General features: G+C 41.2%; 1 protein-coding gene across 1 annotated transcript in view; it reads left to right on the top strand.

Annotated features, from left to right (window-relative positions):
* Positions 1-26,534, top strand: part of TRAK1 (trafficking kinesin protein 1) — a 114,317-nt gene that overhangs the window by 50,661 nt on the left and 37,122 nt on the right. The window contains 3 exon segments of the mRNA XM_042780203.1: positions 21,286-21,309; positions 21,312-21,361; positions 25,638-25,754. Of these exon segments, the coding sequence (XP_042636137.1) occupies positions 21,286-21,309; positions 21,312-21,361; positions 25,638-25,754 (191 nt within the window).

Genomic DNA, 26,534 nt, shown 5'->3' with positions numbered 1-26,534 from the left:
AAGCATCCTTACAGAATGGAGAAAAAAGCTGAGAATGACTAAGCATGCAAACACAGAATTTATAGCGGCATGCTATCTAATGACATCCTTTTAAGACATTATTTGTCAGCAGAGATGACTTGCTGCTGCTTTGCACCCTAGCAGCACAGTGCACTATAGTCTTGAGTGTGCTGCTTGTGTAGGTGCAAGTACCTTTGTCAAAAATTCTCTTCAAATTGATGCCTTAAGTTTTAAGCTTTTTCTGTTCTGCTTGGGTGTGCTTTTCTGTTGTGCTGGGTAGTTAAGACAAAACAGTCTTCAACTGAGAACTCAAGGACAATTTCTTAAAACTTCAGGCCCTAAGCATAAACAACATAAAAAGAGGAGGGCAGGCAAGCAAGCAAGGAGGATGAAACTTCATGATTTGAGACAATTAATTGATTAGTTGACTCCTGCATGCAAATAGACTAAAACTTATAAAAATGTGAGATCTCATGACCAACCCTCTTTTGCTTTCATTTTGGAGCCATCCAGACAGGGCCATGACTGGTACTGCCAGGATGTGGCCTTTGAAGGCCTCTCAATAAATACAAATTTTATTCCCCTTAACTCTGTCTAGCCTCTGTTCCAGCTCCTCTAGGTATCAAAACAAAGGGAAGGGCTTGTGTGGTTTTTGTAACCTGGGTAATTTAGGCAAATCAGTTTAACATTGACCTACAGTATGGATTTATTTCAGCAAAAAGGAAGGAGAAGGTTCCTGAGCTTATCAAGCCATCTCTTCTGACTAATGAAACCCCTTTTTAATCACAAACTTAAGGAATTCTTAGTCTGGCTGTTCACAGTTGGCTTCTAGTATTCTTAATCAATCTAAATGTTTTGCCCTGTGGAGAGCAGATAAAAGGGTGGTTTGTTTAGTTAGAAGTAAACATTAAAAAATAGAACACGGTTTAGCAGCTGAAAGAGAATGCCAAACAAATGTGAATAACTGTGTTTTGGTTTAGAATAAGAAAATGCAGCTTCCTTATAGTCGCAGACCTATTACCCTAAATTTCTTTTTAGCCCCATTTTATATGAACTTTTAGGTAAGTAACACAGTAATACCCCAACCAAATGCAGTGTTGCCATATGAAGATTGGAATACACAGAGGTTCAAAGTTCGTAGAATCAGTCCACCTGAAGAATGTACTGTTCTGATAATTTAACTATAAAATGAATCTGATACACCCCAGTAAAAAGGAAAAGTAGGGCTGCAAAGGTTGAACGTAGGTTCTACAAGTGAGCAGCTGCTTTGTCAGCTTAGTCAAAAATTCCCATTCAACTTGACAACTGTTCCAGCTTTATAGAATACAATTTCTCACATAATTGAAGGGATACTTGGGAGTGGATACCTGTATATCTACTATCCTGTCTGCCCAGGGTTTCTGTCTTCATGCTGGGAAGATAAGACACTTCTTCCTTATTTCCAAGTCTCTTGAGTTTGGCTGCACAAGTGATTTTCTCTGCAGAAAAGTAATGCCTTTCTGAATTACACCAGTGTGCTTCCAATCAGATGTGTAAAAAAAAATCCGTAAAACAAACAAACAAGCCCTAAGGCCCTACCTTGAACTATTTTTATCCTGTCTCATTGAAAGGGAGTGTGTGTGCTATGGGAAAGAAGAAAATTCTAGCATGTTGAAGATTTCCTTTGTTTAAAATGTCAGAAAAAAAAAAGGAGATTGTCCCTGCAGCAATTAAAGGTGGTAGCCAGTGTTAATTCTTTCTATTTTAAATGCTTATTTAGTAACATTACCAGACTAAAATTACCTTTTGGACAAAATAATACAAGTGGAACAAATAGCTTATATGCAGAGCAATTGAGTTGATGTTGCCATAGGAACCTTTATTTTTCTCTGGCAGTATTTTAACAGTGTAGCCCTAATTGCATTTAATAACAGGTATAGTTTTTTCCTTGTGGGTGTGCATAACTGAAGTTCTGCAAGACTTAAAGCTACTGCAATGATAATTTCTTATACCAGTAAAGCTGAAATGCTGATGCGGTCAAGAAACCAAAGCATCTTCCTCTGCCTAGCTTGACTATGCCTTACCTATTTCTGCTACAGTAAAGCAAAGTGGTACCAGTCAAGGAGTAGAATAAGTGATAACAACCTAGAAGAGACATGAGTGAGGCTGGACTCAACAGATATCTGCAAAATCATGAGTGATTGAAAAGGAGAGATGGACTGAGTGTTCAGATTTCCCAGAGCTGGAAGCTTCAAATTAGGTTAGTAAATGTGAGTTGCAAAGCAAAAGGTGAGAGGTTTGTATATCATAAGCAGTAGATGTGTGGAACTCCTTGCAAGAGAATGTTGGACATGCTAAAAATGTATATGGGCTCAAGAACAAAGATAAGTTATTCAAGAATTGCTAAAAGCAGTAGCTGTGTCTGTCCCAGGCTGTCTCTAATGATGAAGAAATTAGAGGTTGGGAGGGCAGTTGTGGGAACTGTTGGACAGGTCTCTATTGCCTGCTTATGGCTGTTCTTGTAGATGGAGTCTTTAGCTAGACGGACACCAGACTTCCCTGGTCAGATGCAATATGGCCTCCTACCTTACTCTACTAGGGTAGATTAAGTCACAACTTAATCTATTCCAGTGCTTCTACTGGTGTTTGAAAAGAAGTAGCTTTTCCTAAAAGAGAGGGGAAGATGGGTGAAGTCAATGCACTTATTATGAACAAAATGGATGTCAGTCCACTTGGTATTATCTGTACCTGCACATATTCTGACATGCATTTTGAATTGCTGTGTTTGATGATTTAATGCCATCTGTTCCTCAGAAAGTTCTCTCGTAGTAGCTTAAACACAATTTTATTTGGGGTTGCAGAAGTATTTTCTTCCATTTCCAAAACACTGAACACAAACATTAAGTTATTCTGGATGATGGCCTTCAGCATTTTTAGGAATAGAGCAGTGGAAATTTGGCCTAGCCTCTTGTCTTCAGATCTGAAACTTAGATTCTTTGGGGAAAAAAAAAACAGGGGAAATGGTTCTTGGAGATGGCAAAAAGTGGTACAGATTAGGGGTTTTTTTGCAAGAAGAGATGTATTGCTGTCCTGATTTTGCTAATTCTTTTTTCTTTTTTTTTTTTAATTTCTCAACAGCAGGATGCAGAAACCGTTCTATTATAGCAGACCAGAACAGTGTAACAAAGCAGTAACGTAGTTTAATTTTCCATGGGGAAGGCAGGCTTTTATCAAAGTGTGTGGATGAGAGTAGTAATGGGCTAGATTTTTATTATTAATGTACCGCATGTCCCCAGTGAATTGCAACAGCGTGATGCTGTTCTGTGAGCAGTAGCAATGAGTTGTATCATCTTTCTTAGCAACGATTTTTGTTTCCAGTATGGAGGACTCCAGCCTGTAAAGTCAGAAACAGCAAAATGCATTTTCTTCTTCTCTGCATCGCTTTTGGAGGCAGCTCATCTCCATGGCAACACATTAGCCTGAAAGAGATGTGGAGGCTGGGGAGGAAAGGAGTGAGTTAGAACCAGCCGGGCGGTGGTGTGTGTCCCCAACGTCAGCGCATCAGCCTTTTGATAGGAGGATTTTGTTAACACCCATCCAAGACTCCTGTGCAGAGCTTCTTTATTAGAGGAACCGTCAGGGCATCTGCTTTCTTTCTGCATCCTTTTTCTATTTTTTTTTTTTCTTCCAAATACACCCTCCACACCCCTCCTTTTATTTTAGTTGCAGCCGCGTTGAAGATGTGCAGCTCATTTTCAGCTTCCTGTGAGCTGCCTTGTGCTCTGGCATTTTGCAAAGGCAAGAAGGCATGGCTGCATTTCACTTGACCTTAACAGCGAAGTGAAATCTCCTGTATGTCACCGAAGGATACTGACTATGCAGAAATTTATTGAAGCAGATTATTATGAACTGGACTGGTATTATGAAGAATGCACAGATGGTAAATATTTCTTTCTAGTCTCTTGTTGCAGAATTCGGAGCTCGTAAGACCAAAACATCATTGTACAATGGTTTTAAAAAGGAAATACCCAGAACAAGGCAACACCCAGGTGTAGCAGAGATGCCTGCACCTCTTCTACACCTCAGCATCTCTTGTGAATGTGCTGCAAGAGACTGCTGTATAGCTTTTTCCTCTCTGAAGGGAGTGGCAGAGCAGCATACACTCTGTATGAGCTGTCTTTATGCAAGGGAAAGAATATTCAAAAATCTATCAATAATAATTGAGGTGAATTTAAATACACTGATGGTAAGATTGATTACTGGTTCAAGTTTGAAGTCTCTGTTTTTTCTGCATTACCAATATCCTGTAATATGTATATATTTGATGTGTTAGTAGGCAGTACATGTTTTCTCTCTGGTTACTTGTCTATGAAAGACATCTAAAATGTAGATTCTTAAAAGTGAGCAGGGTAACTTTTTGAATTTGAAGAATTACAAACTCTGGCAAGCATTATGTTTTGTGCTGTTTGCAATTTTTATGTAATGTTTGCTAGGGTGATTATTTCTGTATCAGGACACCGAATGTTTTCGTCAGGCTTCTGATAGAAGGCATACAAGAAATGGTAAGGAATTGCTAAAACTCTGTTCTCTGCAGTGAGAAAAAATCAAGATCCTTTATTGATTATTTATCTGAAGCAAAATGCAGCCTTTGAGAATGCAGAAGTTTTATTTGGATTTTATTCTGATTGAAGAGCTTAGTTTAAGTCATGTCCAAGATCACAGTGAAGCAAAGCACAGAAAGCAGGAAGGAGTGTAGGCACAAGGAATAATTTACGTATGTTAAACATAAAGATATTTCTATTATAGTCCTCTGATAACAATACCAGAGGGGATGTGAAGTGTAAAGACAAGGTTGACACAATTTGAATGGTTTTTTATGGTCTTTTGAGTGTCGTGTGCCTCCATTTGTTTCTCAGTGCTGTATTTCGAAACTGAATGGCGTTTCAGAAGCTTGTTACCCCTGAACTTCTCTTATGTTTAATTGATTATTCCTGTCCAGGTGTTCAAAGAGAGAGGTGCATGTTTATTTGAGAGATCTGACCACTTTTAAGTTGGCTTGAATCCATTATGTAACCTTTATCCTCTAGGTTTAACCCTAGTAAATACTGTAGCATCTGATTAATCTGCATGATGTAACAGCCTGAGTTGGCCTGCTTTTAGAAGCTTAAGAAACAGACCAATTGTACAGTCAATAGAAACTGTAGCTCTCCCTAGGTTAAAGCTCCCACAGGCAGCTTTTTTTATTTTTTTCCAGCTGTTCATTTTTATGTTGCTTTGTCTCTCAGGGCAAAGTGTCACGTGGAAGGGTGGTGTGTCTGAGTGTCTGAGCTAAGAGCTGATCTGCTCACCTATTTTGTCTTAAGCTATATGCTGCACTGGAGAAACTGTGGGTGTTCCATGGTAATGGAGTAAGCAACAGGTGTTGGGCAAACATTTAAATACCTTGTGGGATGAGGGCCTCAGGTGCACGATAGTGGTTGGTTGGATTCTGGGAGTACAGTTTTTTCTGTGAGTGCTGAGCCCCTGCCCAGAATACTTCTTCCATAAGCCAAGATCTGCAGAGTCAGCTGTGTATGTGCTGGATGCCTGCTAGAAGTATTTGGGAAGTTCTTTCTTAAGAGAAAAAGGGTTTAATGTCTGATAAGGAAATATCTCTCCAACAGGTAAGGCATAATGCTTTTTTGCATTTTTTTATTATTATTTTTTTTTAATTAAAGTATTAGTTTTTGCATGATGAAGGGTAGTGCTGTCAGTCCTGTTTTGGCCTCTCAGGTGAATGACAGTCTCATAGGATTCATAGAATTTTTTGGGGTTTAGCTTTTTCTTGTTTCTTTGAGTTCAGGTGTGTGAGAGAGAGGAAGATTTGAGAGATGCAGTGGAAGACACTTAGGTCTTAGATACTGAAATGTTCATTTGGATTTAAAATAGTATTGGCATTTACCCTTGACAGAGAAAGGTATTCTAATTGTGGTAGCAGACAAAAGGCACCATTATAGTAGAAAATACAGCTTTTTCAAAAAACTGAAGCAGATGACATGCTAAAAGAGATGGCTGTCTCTTGATTGGTTTTCTATTTTTCTGCCATCTGTTTGTTGATACCAGAGTAATTTTCCTGAAATTCTCTTTATGTTCAGTATAGTGAGATAGGCAGTTGCAGCTCAGCTGACCTGTTTTGAATATCTATTTTAAGATAAATTGAACCACAGTAAGAACACGAATTTCTCTGCCATACATGGACTCTCCAGAGCTCAGATGTATGTGTGCATTCAGTTATGAATCCCACCCAGTTCACCCTTTGTGATAAATATAACATTGGAAAATAGGGGGTGGCACATTAAAATTAATACTAATCTTCACAAGATAATATCCTGCAGCATTGTTTTTCTAGTGAAATTGTTCATACATTCTTTGTCAGAGCTTCTGGGAGTCAGATGTCCATTCAAAACACATGACTTCATTTGGTTTCCTTCATTTCATAATTATTTTAACAGCATGTTTTCTTGTTCTTCAAAGAAAAAAACTAGTCTAAAATTATATCAGGATGTAAGGTTTTAATGCTATTATTTAATTTAATAGGTAAAGAAGCAACTTATTGTTACCTCAGATATAATAAATTTCTGTACTGACTGGCAGTAATGATGTCTTCTACTTGCATTTGGTGGTGGTATTTCTTTGATATCTTGCAAAAGGAAAAAATTATCAAAATTTACAATTTATAAGTCTTGACAAAGACTTCCTAGGGCTGGAATAATTAATTAATTCTTTTACATAAGGTTCTTTACGGAGTTTATTTTTCATAGGAATAGATGAAAATAGACAGTCTATTTGCATCACTGGTGTTAACTAAAATTACAATAAATTCGAACGTCTATAAATAACTACTATACTGTGCTTTTTACATACATTTTCAAGTATAGTATTTTATAGTATGAGTGACACTTGTCACCTTTCTTGGTGTAAGCAAAGTATATTGTGTAGGTGGAATGGGGAAAGAGCTAGGCCTATACTTGAGTACGAAAGTAGCCATTTTCATAGCAGACTTGGACAGAAACAGTGATAAAGAGGAAAACCTGGAACTTTTCTACTCTTATTATGAAAGATAACAGTATAAAAGTTTTAGTTCATCTAATTGTATTTTTATAGAAAAAAAAAATTCTTAAAAATCTTACCTGCAACTTGGTTAAAAAAATAATAATACTAAATCCCCACAAACTACCAAGCAAGTAAACAAAAAGACAAGTATATATCCATAGAAATTTATATGAATATGCTTGTTCCCTGCCTCTCTCGTAGTGCATTAGTATTTTTCTAATGAACAATGCTTTCTAGAGAAATCCAGAACTGACTTTAGAGCAAGTTACTTTTCTTGTGGTTTCTTTTGTTACTTGTTTATTTCTGCCTCAACAGTTTATAACAATGCATGAGTTCAGTTGCCTACAATTCCAGATGACTTTGTGAATGTGCGATTGGATCTTTCCTCCTCCTTTTGTTGGCTCTGAGGTTTTGCAATTTATTGTGGAGGAAATGGTGTCTTTCCCTTTTTTCCCCTGCCAGACCGACGGTGTGCCTGGTTTCTTACACACGCTGAACCTTCTAACCACTTCTGTGTTTGCCTGGGCCACTCCATCTTGTTCCAGCATCCCTTCCTGGATTTTCTTCCCACTCACATTCAAATGTTTTTACCACCTGCTATGTTTGCAGTTATTGTTTAGAGCTTCCCTCCTCTATTCTGTTTTCCACCCCACTGATACAATTATCAGCAAACTCACTAACTTCCTTTTTAACAATAGTAGACAATGTTATTGCTTGTTCTGCTTGATCTCTTAGGAGTGATTACTTATTGTTGCCTTGCTTATGTTACTGTGGTGACCCATCATCTCCCTCGAATATTGGCCCCTGTTGTGTCCATTCCTGCAGGCAGAGTAACCCTGGTGTTACTCTGAATGTTAGTGAATGCTGGCACTGAGTATGCTACTGAAATCTGGGAGAATCTTATGTGTGCCTTTAGCATGCAGTTTCTGAAACAGCCCTTGCTCTATAGGTATGTAGTTTAATGCTCATTCAGGTTGATCTCGTTGTGCTCCCATTTCCTTTATCTCTATACATAAATATAGCTGAGCCTTGCTTATATTCACATAATTGTTGGTACCGTTTCCTGTTTTTCAGCTTTTTGCCATGCCACTTTTTTCTCTTTACTCCTTCATTGACACTCTGTTCTTTGTTAAGTCACATAAGCCACATAAGGCAACACGCATTGCAGCATAGAGATATTTTTTGTTTTTATTCTGTTCAACTGCTAAGTACCCAGATAAGTGTTTCCCCATTCATTAAATTTCTTTCCTTTTCTACAAGAGTAATATGCTATCCTTTTGGTTGAGTGGCAGAAGATATTTTGTGGGGGATTTTGAAATAGTGGGGAACATGAAACCTGTAAAAATTTGAACAAACTTTGTTTGACTGTACATATTAACAGAAAGTACACATTCAATAACCAATTTGTCACCCTCGCTGAAGAGCCCACCCCAAAACATCCACATTTATTCATCAGCATGTTTAAATTCAAGTGCTGCCATTTCATCTGCTGTTTTTAGACTTGTTGGCTTACAGAGAATCTCTTTGTTCTCGATGCAGCATTGTTAGTAACAGTTAATTGTGCAGAAGCTAGATATTTTTATTGATAAGGAAAAGTTAAAATTATTTTAATGCATTGGAGTTCCTTGGAAATAATGAGTCAGGATATGAGGGTTTGTTTGTATTGCGTCCAGCCTCACCCTTCTTCAAACTAGCTCCTGGTTTGTGTGTTTCCTGTTTCATGGCAGAGCTGCTGAAAATACTCTGTACCTCAGTGCAGCCGTTGTACTGCAAGTATGCTTGGAGCACTGCAACCCTCTTAACAAGCTTCCTGACAGGAGGTGAAGGTCTTTAGCTGCTAATTCAGAGTGGAGATTGCAGCAAATACAACAAATTTACTTCCCAGTGGCTACTCATTAAAAAGAATCTTCATTCAAGTATACTCTTAAAGTCCCTGAGTATACAGGGACTTCAAGGAAGTAAAGTCCCTTTACAGGAAATATTAAAACTCTCTTTTGAATCTTTCCAGATTAGATAGTATCTTTTCAGAATGGAATACAATGTAGCTCTTTTTTTTTCTTTCTTTTTTTTTTCTTTTCCCCATAGCTGCTTATTGTTTGATGTTTGTTGGAAATCAGGCTTGTAATCTTTAGCAAGTAAATGTTCCTGCACTGCTAAGGGGGTGTGATGCAGCATACATGAAAAATGAGTTGATAGTGCGAGGGTGGGGCGTACATTCCTTATCCACCCATTATAAATTTGCTACAGCACTTATTGTATGGTGATATCAAAATAGGAATTGCAACACTTTCTCACAGCTTTTGAATGTCAGAGTCCTCCTGTGTGGTATGAGTTGGAATTAGTCACAGTTCAGAATCCAGCCTGTGGGAATGTTCAGTTACTCTCCTTATATTGTCATGTCTTTTGGACAGCAACATGCAGTGTGTCCTTCATAAACTAGATGATTACCTGTAGTTGACTTCTTGTCACAATTATTAAAACCACAGCATGTTTGGATAGGGTGGACTTTTCTGTCCCTAGGCTTTAAAAGGTGCTTCTTGAATTCTTTTAATATGACTTGTGGTTTTGGTTATTCTCTCAATTTACATTTTCTAGCTATTACTGAAATATGATATGATGAACAGTCATTGAATGGCAAATAGGTATTCAAGACCCTTACTGTCTGATTGTAAGTATTTTTTAAAGAGTTGATTCACTGTTACAGGGAAGATTCAACACGCAAAAGCTCTAACCTTCAGAAACTAGAAGGAATCCTCATTGTTACTAAAATTGCATATTTTAATGTAATTATATGGGGAGGAAGAGACAATCTTATTTTTTTTCCCCCAAGTTCTTGAGGTTTTTGCTGCTGCTGAATATTGCAGTAAGTTTTGGCAAAGATCAAGTTGCTTTGAGTGGCAAAATCTTTCTTTATTCAGAAATATATGTTTCTTCCCTCAGGAACAATTTACATGTATTTTATATCCTTTGGTTGTTATTTCTGTAAATGTTGTTGCATTGTTTGCACATAAATATCAGGAATTTAAAATGTAGAACAGAATCATTTCTCATTATTATGTTGAAGTAGTTGCTTCCCATCTCATACCCATCTCATACCTTCTCACCCCATTCTTCCTCACCACTAGAGAAATGGTAATAGTGAAATTGTTCCTACATGAACCAAACTGTTACATTCTGCTGGCTTGTAATGTGATGTTTGTCTGTCTGTTCCCAGCAGTTATGTCCCCTCAGAGGATGATGAGGTGCTTTTGCCGTGCAGTGCCCCCACTTTGCCTGCAAATGCTTTGCCCCATGACGTGGATGGAAATGCTTTAGCAGCAAAGGGCACCTGCTTGCCACTGCAAGTAAGGGAGGCAGCTTAGCGAATATTAAATACCTATGGCTACAGAAAGCTAAATAAGAAAGTTAGCATGCTTTATGTGTGTTGTCAAGGTTAGTAAACACAACCTGTTGGAAACCAAGAGGTCTGAGCACAGGAGATTTGGTTTTTGTTGAACAAAGAAGAGATGCATGCACCCCTGGAAATTCACTTGGGTGTCATATGTGAACTTGTGAGGTATTTCTTTTCCCACAGCAAACTGAGGAGAGAAATGACTGTGGAAAATACAGTATTTGACAGCTAATGGGATGTGTCATTTAAGTTCTTTGTAGCAGTGTAATCTCTCCTTTGTAGAAGAAATAAAAAAGCTCTTTTCCCCAGCCTAATTCTTCACTTAATGGTTCTAGCATGTGCTGGATGCTGCAGTCAGAATGTATTGTGTAATAGCCCTGGGTATCGAGATCTCACTGCTGGGTGGTATTGTATGTGTGTGCTCAGGCTGTTTACAACTCCAGTGAGGTCTTGCTGCGCTGGGCAAGGTGAGAGGTGATTTATGACTCTGTGCTGGTGCACACCCTTCCCCAGGTGTGACAGTCAGAGGCTGGGCCAGACTTCCGTGTTGAGACACCTGTGGGGAGTTACCACTTCACTCATAAGAGCAGGGGCAGAAGAGAGGGAGCCTTGTTGATGTGAGGAGTGTCAGGGAGGGTCCTTCAGCCCACTTTGTCTGAAATATGTTAGTGGGGCTTTTGAGCAAAAACTAGTTGCTGCCAGAGCTGGTCTGAGGAGCACTATAAACCTTCTAGTAATTATTAGACAGATGGTCTCTTCCCTCCTCCACCCCATCTGTACAGCTCAAAGCTGTTGCACTAAGGGCAAGTACTCAGTCTCTCCAGAGTTCCCTGGCTGAGCATGTGAATGAGGAAAGATGATATCCTGCTTTGTGGAGACATTTCTCTGCTCTCCCCAAAAATACATCCTCCGAGGGAATGACTTCCCATCACCTGTGAGACTAAGGCATCATTTCGTGTCTATCTGGGATAACTGCAGCAATGTCAGTAAACGAAGAGGAAAGCTATGAATATGACTGTGAAAAGGAAAAGGAGAGGGAACGCACTTTTAACAGGCAGAGCCTTGATGTCTTGGAAGAAGGTACTTTTCACCTTTTGTTTTTAATCTTTCATGGTAGTAGCATGGCAACATACAAGTGATTTGAGTGATATTTATGGATAACATAGACAAAATTTTGTGAATTATGTGTGTAGTGAGTACATTTGGATGAAGTATCCATGTCATATCTAAATAAGATAAATCTTAATTTATGTATACTTATTTAAAGAAGAAAGGCATGATTCACAGATGTGGGCTACAATACCTATTTTACAATGAAACAGAAACTGGGAAATTTTCTCTCTCTGGAATTTTAATGCATTTTTTTAAATGCAAACAATCTGTGTGTCTTATGAAACTGTATATTTTAAGTTGTCATTCGCAGCAAGTGCTTCTAGAAAAGAGCAGCAATTTTGTGCTTATCCATGAATTTGAAAGCACGTGGACAAAAGAAATCCAAGTGTGGGGTTTTAAGACTTAAATTTTCAGTATAGAAATGAACCCAAAAATGTTATCATGCTGTCTGAAATAATGGGCAACTGCCCTGTTCAGATGGAAATGGGAATGTACACGCATTGAAAATTCTCCTGTGCACTTGCTATATAGAGTGGGTACCTATTCTAGGGCTGGTTCCAGCCAATCTGGTAACCTGTTTCAGGTAGCAAAAGCTGAATGCCCCATTCCTGCTATTTCATGTGCTGTAAATTTTGCTCTGAAGCAGTAGTTTTATAGTAGAGAATTGTTATTTGCAAAGAAACTATTATAAAGCTGATGTAAGGATGCTTTGAAGCATTGTTAGCACAGAAAATGCAATGTGCTGTGAATTTGCATCCTTGTTCACCTCATGATTAACAGTTCCTCTGTTCAGAGGTGAGTGAGCCATGCTCTTTAAATGCCATTGAATACGATTTTCCTGTAAAAACACCCTCACAATTAAATATCCCATCTGGTTTTCAAATTTGTGTGTCTGTGCAAAAAGGAAAGGTGCTGAAGAAAATATTGGTAAAAGAAAATTTAAAAACTGGGGATTGGTATGGAGAAGCAACTTATCAAGAGAAGCCAGCTGGCATTTTTTTATGTTTTATTCCTATATTTTTAGTAATGAAATTATTGCTGAAACATACATCATGCTGTTCTTACTCCTTCTGCTGACTTTACCTTTCATCCAGATCTAACAGTCTGAAGCTGTTCTTACTGATTTTGTGAGGGAGAAAATAAGAAGTTGAGTTCTATCTGGGATAAGTTTAGCCCTGTCTTTCTAGAGTGCCTTCCTCTCAAAAGCTCAGTATGTGTTTGAAATGTCTTCTAAAGATGTCTTTTCTTCTCCACCTATGCGTTCATGTCACCTACACCCTCAGTTTATGAGACGTACTATATATAGATTCTGTGTATTTGTATTTCTATGTATCTTTGCATGTGGGAGTGCTTGCAAAGGGTGGTATTTCTCTAGCAGAATGGGTGAGTCAATCCATTCTCTAAGTAAAGCAGATGGAAACACCAGCATGTAGCCTTTTCATCCTGAACAAAAGAAACATTTTAGATATATCTGGCTGTAAATTTGGTTCGAGAAATAGGGAATCAGAGGATATGCTTCACTTCAAACATTTATATTTATTGAAAAGAAGAGGATAAAAATTGTGTAATTGAGACTCCTTAACTGTTTGTCCTGTTCCGTGTGCAGGATGTGTACTCACTTCATGACTATTATTTCCATGGTTTTCCTCTGTCTTGACATTTAGATGCTGTAACTCCCCTCAGTCCTGTTTCTGGAGCCAGTCACAGAACTAACATCATGCCTGGCAGCATTACAGTTGGCTCTTGATGAGAGTGGGAGGCACCTTTGTAAGGGTCTGGGCAGAACAGTCCTAGAGTCACTGCATTGCTTTGGAGTTGTAAAGTTGCCTGACAGCATTACATTTACTTTTCGTTTGTTAAGCTGGCCTTGGGGCTGACTGCAGTGAAACTTTACTCAGGGATATCTGTTGATAGTGTCTACTCAGATTTTCTTCATAAAGGAACTTGAGCTGTGAAAGGACAACCTGACAGCTTCCTTTGATCAGTGCTTTGTTGGGTTAGCTGTTTCTGAAAGGGCGTGATGTTTGATTCTTGCTTTTGCAGCTGGGACAGAAAAAGACTCTTACCTACATAGGACCTATGATGGCAGCCATTTCCATTTACTAATGTAGTAGTTAAAAAGTCCTATTTATCTAAAGTGCTTAGTAAAATGCAGGCAAAGAATCTGTCTCGAGTTGAATTTAAAAAAAATAAGTCTTGGAATCACTATTAACGTCTTAAATCAAGCACTCTAGGGGGTCTGACTTTAGAAAATGTAAAATACAATAGGATGGAGGCCATTCAGAGCTCTGGAATCTGTGAATGTTAAAGCAAAAACATGGAGAGGAGTCACATTCTTGAAAGCTGTGGCACAACCATTCCCTTCCAAAGAGTTGGAATAAGAAAAGATCATATATTTAAGAAAGGAGACAGATGACGATGTGTGGCTTACAGGCTTGTAACTACATTTTAGGATTTTTAAGGATGTGCTAGTTCAGATCACAGTTTAAATCTTTCACCCATTTATTAGTTACATTGACTGTGGTCTAGACATTTCTTGGCAAGAAATGAATGGAAGAGAATGTCAAGACAGTAACTTAGTGGCTGGTAGTAAATAATCCTGCAAAAAAAAAGTTTTAACTTTGAAGAGAAGAGCTATCTTGAGCTGTATCTGTAAATGATGTATGCATTAAGGCGATTAAGAGAATTAAGATATTCTCTCCAGAGACTTTTCCTTATTTTCTTAGTTTCACTTTGTGTCTGTATTTTCCAAGTTATCACTTTTGATCTGTTTATGCTAATAGAAGGAACAAGTGTCTGATGCTCTTTTTGAAATTTCTTTTAACTTGATTTTTCATGCATCGCTAGAAAATTTGTTGCAGTTCATGTCCTACTTAGAGGAAGTATTTGAAATTACTCCATCCCTGAGGTTTCAGGCAGAGGCTTTAGAAAAGGAGTAAAAGCTGTGGTTTGTTGTTTTTTGGGGTTTTTTTTGTGAACCTGAGTTTAAGTAATAACAGAGGTTTCTGTGTGAGGCTTTAATATTGGACTTGCTGAGCTATTTAAATACCCTATGAGAGAAATGGCAGTAAGCAAACACTCTTTGAACCATAGCTTAAAACAGCAAGATAAAAATCTCTTCTTCCAGAAGAATCAGTACCTGCAGCTTTTTATTTTGCAAACTGTGCCATTGAAATTACAGTAAGCCAGGCAGTAGCATTGAAGACAAGAACCAGATCTCTTTGATTGTCTGTTGAACTTCTGACTATGTATCTCTCACAACATTATTCCAGACTTCCAGACTCCTGCACAGAGCTTGCCCACAGTGTGACCTGACAGTTGTGAAGCAGTTGGTGTGCTGTGACCACTCCTTATCCCTCTAACCAGGGTCACGCCACCTCCCTGTCTGCCTTCTGGAGCCGCTGGCCTGCTCCCTGCTTTGGGTGTGCTGGGGGAAACTGGGGGAACTGCCGGCTGTTAGGATTTGGATTTCTAGCAAGTTGTGACTCAGAAGCATTCTTCAAGCTCTGGTGACAGTAGTATCTTAAAATTTCTAAGCTCTTTAGAGCTGGGTGTATTCTCTTAGAACTGTCTCAAATGTGGCAGGCAATAGCAGATCTGAAGGCTCTGCCCCAGTTTAGCCAGGGTTGCCAAAAACACCTCTGCATTGGAGGAGAAGCTACCATGTTTGTCTTTAACTGTGGAAAATCAGTAACAGCTGACAGCACATTTGAAGTATAATTTTCCTGAGTTTATTTGAAAGGTGATGTACGTAATATGGCACGATTTCAGAATTCCACATGTGCTTGACTCAAGTTGATGTGCTCACAGTAACGTGTGCCAGAGCATAACTATCAGTGGCTCTGGAACTGAAGCTGTAATTTTTAGTGTGTGCTTTGTCCTTGGAGTGTAAACAGTAGTCTTTGAGGAATGAATCCAGTGAGAACTGAAGAGTCCAAATCTGCCAGGGTCTTCAAGGGCTAACATTTGCCAAGTGGCAGAAGGGAGCACGGCTGTTCAGTCAGATTTGCCATGTGTGTTCTGTGTGGCTCCGTGTGCAACCTTCAGGATACAATGCCCTTACCATTGTATCTTTGGTGTTTGGTCAGAGCTGTGGGCAGAGGGGAACGAGACAGAAGCTGGTTGTGGGGCAGGGTTTGTCATGACTGAGCAAGAATATAGCAGGCCTTGGTGTAATTAAAGGCTTTGGGTAGGGAACTGTTATGAAATAAAGCGCTGGCCCCTCCCACTACCTTGCCAATAAGAAGCATGGGTGTTTAAATGGCTAGAGATCTGTGCTCTATGGGCAGTATTCATTTCCCCTGATGGAGTTTCTGATGAGGTAAATTTTGGTAGAAGGGAAATCCTCATGCGCTAGGGCCTTCCCTGTTAGACTATAATTATACAGGTCAATATTATCTGCCCCAAAAGTGAAATTTTACAGTGTCATATTAGCCCTCTTATGTTTCCCAGTAGTTAGAAATAGATGTGAAGAGGAGCAGTAGGAGCTGGGCTTTCCTGTTCAGCAATTGCAGCTCTCTCTTATTTCATTACTTTATCCATGGTTGATAGGTCTCAAAATGAAGAGGGAGTATGTATTGAGAGATGCAGAGAACAGGAGCTGAGGATACCTGTGAGAGCTGGCACTTCTATTTGACTCCTTTGTTTGGCAGGTGGTGGCTCATTTTAGAAGCTGCCAATAGTGATATTATGGACTTTTATGGCTGTCTTCTGTTCCTGCAAACATCCTTTACTCTAAGTAGCATACTTGATGAATAGGTGACTTTCAGAGAGAAATCCAGGAAAAGTGCGTGTGTTCCTCCATGTCCCAGCACATCTTCAGCTTGGGGATCAGTACTCCACTAACTAGATGACAAGAAATAAATGCAGGGTACATCCTTTGAGCTGTACTTACTTTGGGAAACACAGGAATGTGGTTACTAGTAAATTTGCAGGCTTTAGGATGGTATAAAGATGGTGCCAGGTACTTTAAGGCAGAATAAATGTTTGATTTGTGTAGTGTTTGTCCATTTATATGTTCAGTTGAAATAAAAACCCCAAATACTTTGAACTGCAAGTATGTTCCCAGTACCATGTTATTTAGTGCTGTCATGAAAATAATGTCATGGCAGCTTTCTCTATTCTTTGTTTCCTGTTTTGGATCTGTGGCATTAGCTTCAAAGCACTTACCAAAATATGGGTTTTTTTAAATTATTCTTTCTTTCTGTGTTGTCTATCAGCCTTCTCCATAAACTGAGATGTGCAAAGTATATTTGATTTGGCTGTTTGCATCCATGCACTTCGACACACTGCTCCCTATCACCCTCAAGCAAAAAACTACTGGTGTGTGAGTGAGCAAAACGAGGTCAGTAATTTGGCACTGTAGGTTTTGCATTACAAGGCACTGTCCTTCATTTGCTCATTTTATCTTTACAGCAGCACTACTAGGCTCTCATACTCATCAGAAACTCCAGCAGGCTAGAAACCTACTATGCAGGATCCATTACATAAGGGCGGGGGGGAGTATTTTTCCGCTGAATAGTTCACTGATCACACCTCTAAATGGTTTTTCAAAATAATCTCTCGTTTTCGCTAGCAGATTTTTTGGTCACTAAAGAAATAAAAACTGCTGTACTAGGAATTGGCCAAATGTTGTCTTGTAGTCTGTGGAGGCTGAATAACTAGATATTTAGATAATTTTTAGGATTTTTTTTTTTTAATGATGCTTCTGAATTCCATTCTCCCCTTAATTTTCACCTTCTCTTCCCACAAGCCTTGATTTATGAATAATTGAAAGCAACACTTCTTTGCAGGTTTGCCCTTCTTCAAAGGAAATCCTTCATTTTAGTTAGTAGCTCTGTGTTTCCACAGTATTGTATGTAATAGTAGTAGTAGGGACAGTAGATGACTGACCGATTTCATTATATGCAGTCTATTGAATTTATTTCAACTTGGATGAAGAGAATGCATAAAAGGACATTTCTGCATTGAAACCCTTTTACACCGGCAGAGTAGTGTACAAAGATTTCTGTTTTGACAACCATAAACAGAACTTTGATGGAAAATTCTAGATATAAAATCTGTTGGTGACCAGAATCTACTTTGCTGCTCTTGTTATAATGCTGTGATATTGCCTTGCCAGGTTAAAGTTTAAATGGCAAGTTCTGAAGGAATAACCAAGGGAGTATCCACACAAATCAACCTTTATCAGTCTCCCAGCTGAGTGACTTCATTCTGTCTGTGGGAACACCATCCTTTTATCAGTCTGGCTGTTAGGAAGGTTATACATTTACCTGAATTAGGATGGTGTGAGGTTACCACAGTCCTGCTCATTGGTGATTATTAGTGCTAGGTACAGAGTTGAAATGAGCTTCCTAATGACAATGTCAAATATTATTTTATAGTTGTGATGGAATGTTGGAACTAAGGGAACTATTAGTGTGCAGTTGTCTTGGAAACCTGCTGGCGTCAGGATTTCTGATAGATGTTTTATGGCATGACTTATTAACTTGCTATATTTAAAACTAAGTAGAGTTTATGGTGATGGCTGTGTGTGTGAATAGTCTCCTGAACATTACACCTTTTGTCTTTATGTGAAGTTTTTATGGAAAACTTCTGTTAAAACCCCTTTTATAATTATAGCAAATGCTCTCTGCAAGTTACTGCATTTTTTTTTTCTATGAAATCCTTATTAGTCTGCTTTTGGGTAATACAGCTTGTAGTTTACAGATGTACTGTATTTTTACTTATGCAGTGGTAGGGTTATTCTTTCTATTGAATATGTCATGTTTATCAGGTTATTACTTGAAGCATAAATTTTTACTGTTACCACTTTCAGATTTATTGTTTGGATAAAATGCAGTTATATTTTGAATACTTTTGTACATTCTTTGGAGTTCACTGGCACTACTCATGTCAATAAATATTATAAATGTTTTTAGGATGTGATCTACAAAAGTAGAATTCAAGAAATGGGAAAATAAATTAAGAAAATTAATTCTTGCTGTAATTAAGCCATTTTCTGATGTTTAGGTAGGGAAAAATATCCTCGAACATTTCAATAGATATCTAAGCGTTTGATGTATTATCAATGTGTGTTAGTGGTGATCAGCTGTATATCTATATTTACCCAGATTGTATATTTGTGAATTAGGTAGTGTTGTTTCCTTAGTGTGGCAAACTGTCTCCTGCTAATATTACTGTACAGTTCAGCTTTTTTTTTTCCTCCTCACTGTATAAATCCTATTAGGCCTGAACTGTCTCTTCCCCTGCCTTAGTGTGCCCTAGAACAACATTAGCTTATCTGCCAGACAGAGCCTTAAGTGACATTGCCAAGGGTAAATCTCTCAAAGAACAGTTCAGGGTACAGCAACCTGGTAACTCATAGTCCATGTGATCCACTGAATTTCATTAACAGTCCATTTTTCCAGAATTGCAGGATTTGAGGGAAAAGTGTAATTGGGGGGGGGGGGGGCGCGGGAAGAAGAGAAGGGTAGAGCAGAAAGTGCTGTTGTTTCTTGTGACTGTTGGTGAATTTTTCAAGAACTTGTTGACTTCTTAATAAGTTAGTGTAGCTTCTTAAAGGATCACCCATGGTGGTAGACTGAACTTTTGCATACTTTGTTCATTCTGACAAAACTCCTGGTTCCACCTTAGTGATTAACAATCTCAACCAGTCTAAGTAAGTATTTATTATGGGTGATACTGTGATCACTGAGGTGTGGCTGGGTATTACAAAAACCATTTCTTATTTTGCATGTATACTTTGCTGTCTTGTACTGTAAAACCCAGTTCTTATCAACTTACAGTAATTTCACGAATACAAGCCGCACCAATTTGACTAAGATTTTGCTCCTAAACCGGAAATGCGGCTAATAATCAGGAGCGGCTAATACAACTTCAGAAGTGCCTGCCAGAGTGCTGAGCCGAGCAGCTGCAAAGTCGGCATTTTGCGATTGTTACAAATCGCTACTTTGTTGCACCACGGGTGGAGCCTGGCTCCCTGTAGGCAGCACGGGGGGCGGGGAGAGAGGCGGGAGAGCTCTCTTTCCTCCTCTGCCACAGCCAGGGGAGAGACGGGGGGGGGGCCCGGCGCCGCCATTGGCTGCGGCCCGGGGAGGAGAGGGGGGACCCGGGCCGCCCCTACCGCGGCCCGGGGAGGGGGGGGGAAGCCGGCGCCGCCATTGCTGCGGCCCAGGGAGAGGGGGGGGGAAGCCGGCGCCGCCATTGCTGCGGCCCAGGGAGCGGGGGGGAAGCCGGCGCCGCCATTGCTTGCGGCCCAGGGAGGGGGGGGAAGCCGGCGCCGCCATTGCTACGGCCCAGGGAGGGGGGGGGGAAGCGCGCGCCGCCATTGCTGCGGCCCAGGGAGCGGGGGGGAAGCTGGCGCCGCCATTGCTGCGGCCCGGGGAGGGGGGGGGGAAGCGCGCGCCGCCATTGCTGCGGCCCGGGGGAGGGGGGGGAAGCGCGCGCCGCCATTGCTGCGGCCCGGGGAGGGGGGGGGAAGCGCACGCCGCCATTGCTGCGGCTCGGGGAGCCGACAGGAGCCCCGCGCAAGCCATTGCTGTGGCCCGGGGAGGGGGGGGAAGCGCACGCCGCCATTGCTGCGGCTCGGGGAGCCGGACAGGAGCCCCGCGCAAGCCATTGCTGTGGCCCGGGGAGCCGACGGGAGCCCCGCGCAGCCATTGCCCGCGGCTCGGGGAGCCGACGGGGTGCTTTGTCCCCGCCCGCCGCCGCCCGCGGCAGGAGCGGGAAACTCCGTCCCTGCCCGCCGCCGGCGCCACGGGCGCGGGAAAGCTCCCTCCCCGCCCGCCGCCGCTGCCGTAGGAGCAGGGGAAGCTCCGTCCCTGCATGCCACCGCAGGGCAGCACTGACCCGGGGTGACCGAGCCCAGTGGCAGCGGCGGCCGGCCCCGAGCTGCAGCACCGTGCTGGCCCACCTGGCCCCGTCAGCGGCCCCTAGCGGGCCGAGCCTGCACAGCCTTAGCTCAGCCAGTAAACCCCGCCCTCCCGCGGTTCTGTTAATAATTGCACGCGGGTCCCTCGCTGCGAACGACAAAGCGGCTTATATTCGGGTGCGGCTTATCTATGACAAAAAACCGAAATATTTGCCAACACCCAGAGATGCGGCTTATAGTCAGTGCGGCTTGTATTCGTGAATTTTACTGTAATATGACATAGTCTCTTTCTGATGAACAGTGCTCCTAACAGTACTGAAGTTGCTTATTCAGGTGTAATGGTACTGAATGTCATACGAGTAGGTGGCGTGATGGAATCCTAATTATGTATCTAAGAGCATCTGTTTTGACTTCCTGATTATATTTTTAATAACCTCAAGATATTATTCTTCAGAGAAGAAAGTTTTAACATTTTAAGTTGTTCTGCCACTGACACAAGCAAGTGCTTCTTACAAAGAGGAGCATTTGTATTACCAGTATCACAAAATCTTGGATTTTTGAGGGTGGTTTTGGCGTGGGAGAGAGTTGAGTTGTTTGTTTGTTTGTTGTTGTTTCATTTGTTTTGTGTTTTAAGCTGTTGATGTGCTTATCCAAAGGTTGACATAAGCAATATTTTAGATGAAAACGTGTGCACATCTCAACTTAGAAAGATATTTCGTGCAAAGGATGGGAGTTGAATTTCAGTGATCCTTGTCATGTCTTCCAACTCAAAATATTCTGTGATCCTCCCCCAGTAGTAATGCCTATCTGATTAATGTTTTGCTTTATTTCTTTGCAGTTTTATGTGCTGAAAGAGTGGCCAGATGACTAAAACATACAATGACATAGATGCTGTAACACGTCTTCTTGAAGAGGCAAGTATTCCATCTGTTTAAGGACATGTACACAGTGTGACAAAGTAATACTGAAATTACTTGGTACCACTACTAAACATCATCGGTAGATTGTCCTCCATTGTGGAGGAACAAGGGCTCTAAGTGTATGTACACTTTATGTCATTGGTAAGGTAAATATTCTTTCTAAATAGAGATCATTTGTTTACCTCAGTTAAATGGATTCATTACTTCTGGTCATTTTTCAGTTGAGGCCATGTAACTTGTTCTTGGCCAAATGTTTGCTCTAATGAAGGAGGAGGAGGAATCATCTTAAAATGACACATTTTTACAGTACATGTAAAACTAAGAGTATTACTATTGATGGATATATTCTCTTCAGAAAATAATAAAAACAAGCTCACAGACTTGTTTCATAATAATTTTCTCAGATAATTTCTTTCCAGAGAAGTACATAGACACAAAATTAGAAAATATCTAGTCCTCTGTTTATCTTCTTTCCTTGTTTTCCTTATGTTTGATTGATTTGGTTGTTGTTTGTGGGGTTTTTAATACCATCATTATGCAAATTGGTATTGTAATCCTTAGCACTCAAGAAATGTCAAAAAGCAGCTGTCATATTACTATGCTTATGTTTCAATAAATATCATCATAAATAGTTTGACTAAAATTACAGTAATTTCACGAATACAAGCCGCACCAATTTGACCAAAATTTTGGTGGAAACCCAGAAGTGCGGCCAATATTCCGGGGCGGCTAATACATTAACAAAATTCTAAAAGCTGCCAACACGGAAGTGAGAGCCCACGGCAGCCCCAAGCCAAGCTGGAGCCCGGCCGGCCCCGGCTGAGGTGGGAAAGCCTGGCAGAGGCGGGGCCAGCAGTGTGGGGGGCGGGCGGCAGAGCCTGAGCCAGCAGGGCGGGGCAGGGGGGCGGCAGAGCCCGGGCCAGCAGGGCGGGGGAGCCCGGGAGAACTGGGGCTAGCAGTGCAGGGGAGCATGGCAGAAGCAGGAAGGCCGGCGGGTGGGGCTACCTGGCAGCGGGGAAGCCCAGCAGAATCGGGGCCAGCAGCGTGGGGAGCCCGGCGGTGCAGGGGGCCTGCAGTGCCGGCCAGGGCGAGGAAAACGCGGCGGCGGTGCAGATGGGAGGGGGCGGCCAGCGAGCCCGGTGGCGGCGGCCCACCGGCAGGGCTAGCGACGCGGCGCGGGGGTGGCCGGCGAGCCCGGCGGCGGCGGTGGCAGCCCGCCGGCAGGGCTAGCGAACGCGGCGCGGGGTGGCCGGCGAGCCCGGTGGCGGCAGCCCGCCGGCCGGGCGAGCGAACGCGGCGCGGGGCAGGCGGCGAGCCTGGCGGCGGCGGCCAGCCCACCGGCCGGGCGAGCGAACGCGGCAGCGGGGCGGTGCTGACGGGAGAGGGGGGCCAGCGAACCCGGCGGTTGGCGGCAGCACCACCCGGCCAGCCCCGCCGAGCCGTGGCGCTGAGCTGGGCCACGCGGCCCCGTCGGCAACCATGAGCGGGCCGAGCCTTCCCTGGCCCCGCCCCGAGCCAGTAAAGCCCTGCTATGCCGCGATCCTGTTACTAACTGGCCAATTTGTGAAAGCTGCGCACGGGATTCTCGCGACGAACGAAAGTGCGGCTAATATTCGGGGTGCGGCTTATCTATTGACAAAGACCAGCAACATTGTCGAGGCACCGGAAGTGCGGCTTATAATCCGTGCGGCTTGTATTCGTGAAACTACTGTAGCCTTTTTTTCTGCAGTAAAATTTAGCAATGATTTCCCAGAAATGCTTATGAGTAATTCTTTAGGTGAAAACTCTTACAATAGTTCATGCCTGACTGCAAAATAGTCCTTTATGCTCAGTTGTTTGCTTATTGCAATAGCAATATTGAAAATGGCATCTTTCCAGCCAATTGAGTGGTCTGTTATTCCTTTAAATTCTGCAAGGAAACAAGCATGGGAATGAATGCTTATGTCTCCCACCTGTTCTGGATACCCCTTAATGCAGTACAGTCTTACTTTTGTGCTTTGAGCCAAACCCCTTCAAACACCTCTGTACAAATTACCTGGTAAACTGATGTGATACCCAAAAGACTTCTGGAATAATTAATTACTTTGTAGTTACAGTCTGTTAACTTGTTTGGGCCCTGTTCCCTTTGCTTTATTTGGCTGAGATTTAATGCATTTGGTCTGCAGCTCCTTCTAGTAATGATGGCAGCATTCTGCCAAACTGTTTCCTTCCCTTAGTTCCCTGTAGCCAAATGTCCATAGATCCAGGCGTCACACTCATGGGAGCAATGCTTGAAGAACTTGCTGAGCCACTGTTTTAAAGTTTCTTGTGTACTTTGGTATCTGAATGTTTGGAAGGGAAAAATAAGGGAGTGTCAAACATGTCAAACATTACTAAAACAAGACTTGTAGTGAACCTTTTTGTTTTATTTTGACCATAATTTCCAATGAAATTACTCTGTTCCTAGGGATAGGTGCACTTACAACCCCTTTCCCTGTTCTCCATATGATGGTTATCATCAGAGTTTGCATCCATTTGCAGAACTATATCCTCCTGTTGCTTTCACACATATGAGTGAGGGAAAAAACAAAAACTACCCCTTGTGTGTCCTTCATGCAACCTTCAGGTACTTGCATTACAACGTTGATAGAGTGAAAAGTTCAACGTTTGGGAAGATAGGAAAGAGAAAATCTCTTAACACCGTGTATGCAGGTATTTTGGAAATCTGTGTCTATAGCCCTGAAACTAAAAAAAGGGAGTGGCACCAGGCCTGCCTGGGTATTTGGTAAGAATTGGAGCAGACTTCTTCATGAATTTGCTTTCTCACCTTTTTCTAATAATTGTGTAAATATGTCTTGCTTCTCAATTTTATTTTTTTACACATTGCTGGAATAAATTCGTTCCTTATCATTGTGTAAGAGGCGTGTCCCCAAATTGAGATTTAGAGCTGAATTGCTAAAAATTGTGTAGGAAGGCTGGAGAGGTTATTTGAAGAGCCTGGGCATGCACTTAGGTTCCTCAAACTGGAAGTTAAAAAACATTGTTGCTAGATAGCTCCTCCTCTGCAGAGTCAAAACTGCAGCAATGTATTTTTGCCACTCCGTATTTATGAAGTTAGCCAAATAAGTGAACAATAAGTTGGCTTAAAATATATCCAAAGGTATTTTGGATAACTGTGGCACCTATTGTTCTGAAAGATCATACATGAGACTACATGAAGATTATATTGCTAGATAATGCCAGTAGCTTTCAATACAACTGTAAGTCTGACCTTCAGAAACCACTTGGAAAATGCTTTTTGGAGATACAGCATTGATCAGTAACCTCTCTTTTTATTTACTAGTTATTATATAACTTTTTTTTTTTTTTCATTATGAAAACCTCTCCATTCAAATTCATTGACTTCAAATCCATGTGAACAGTAGCTGTAGGTTTTGTCAGCTTTGTCATTAACATATCATTTAGTCATAAAATCTGGGTGGTAGTCAGGGACAGTAAGCAAGCTCCAAGCAGTGTTTTCAGTGACAGGGAGAAAATTCTTCCTCAAATGGTATTGAACTAAGGGTATGTTTGGGAGTTAACCACACTACAAATTACTAGATTTTTAAAATAGTGGTAGTTAAATAAGAAAGTGGTAAGTAGAAATGCTTAATGAACAGTGCAAAATTTTATGTAGTTTATCATCCTCTCCCAGGCAGATTACAATCCCATATACCAGCTTTTGCAAGGCTGAGATGTCAATACGTACATGTTATCAGCAAAATAAGCCTCAGTTTTTATTGGTACCTGTGGTGAACTGTCAGGACTGAGATTTCCAGGTGATTTCCAGTACTGCACTCATAGAGGAGGGGGAGAAAGAGGCCAAGCATGACGTGAGAGTAACCACTTAATGTAGTTTGGGGCATCTGCAAAAAGAAAAGAGCTAGAATTTGTTTTTATACAAAAGCACTAATGATTGGCACACACAAAAATAGGAGCTGAACATGGAGCTGAACATTCATTGTGGTGTAACTGGTTTCTACTCCTGCATAGCTTATTGCCTTTTATTTGTAGGTGAAGAATGCTTTGAGAGGATATTAGTCTTTTCTGAATAATGCTGTTGTAAGATATCCAAGAGTAGAAAAGGAAAATCAGCAAAAAGTCCCTAACTAATAAACCCTCACAGAAGGAAAAAGTCTTTTTATTGTTGCTTGTTCCTTCCCTTTCAAGGCAATTTTACCCTCCCTCTAATCCTTTGGTGATCAAAGAAAATATAAATTGAAATTGACTTTCTATTCTTAATGCTTCACAGAAAGAACGGGATTTAGAATTAGCTGCTAGGATTGGCCAGTCGCTGTTAAAGAAGAATAAATCACTGACAGAAAGAAATGATTTCCTGGAGGAGCAAGTTGAACACATCAGAGAAGAGGTAAGATTTTTATGCCTGAATGTTCTATATGCAGTGATGGGGGGAATTTCCTTCTAGCTTCATCTTGTCCATACATTTGGCTGTGGGCAACCTGCTCTCTTGTCTGACCACCCTCATGTCTTCCTTATATCTAGTCTAAATCTGCTCTCCTTTGGTTTAAAACTATGACCCTTTATCCCATCACAACATACCCTGCTAAAAAGTCTGTCGTCATCTTCCTTATAAGCCCCACTTAAGTACTGAAAGACTGCAATAAGGTCTCTCCACAGCATTGCATTCTCCATGCTGAACAATCCCAATGCTCTCAGCCTTCCCATATAGGAGAATATTTTTGTGGCTCTCCTCTGGACCTGCTTGAACAGGTCCATGTCTGTCTTGTCCTGAGAACTCCAGAGCTGGGTGCTGACCAGACAACAGCTGAGGAGGAGAATCACCTCCCTCAACCTGTTGACCATGCCTGATGCAGCCCAGGGTATGGCTGACTTTCTGGGCTGGGAGTGCACATACTGGTGTGATCAATGAAACGCACAAGAAATCTTATATTATTTCAAGTAGCATAGCACCTGTCCTTTAAAAGAGCTCTTTATCTGTAAGTACAACTGTCACTAAACTCCAACCTAATAAATTAGCTAGGAGTCAATGTTGTTTCTCCTGTTCTGAGGCAGTGACCTTGCTGTTTGAATCTCACCCATAGGTGGTTTTGAGCAAGATAGATAGCAAGAGAACAGTGAACCACAGTGGAGTAAAAACTTTTAAAATGGTTCATAATTAGCACTGCTC

Source organism: Catharus ustulatus, chromosome 1 (assembly GCF_009819885.2).
Source record: "Catharus ustulatus isolate bCatUst1 chromosome 1, bCatUst1.pri.v2, whole genome shotgun sequence".
NCBI lineage: Eukaryota > Metazoa > Chordata > Aves > Passeriformes > Turdidae > Catharus > Catharus ustulatus.
Note: the sequence above shows the minus strand (reverse complement) of the source record. Positions and strands in the feature narration are given on the sequence as shown.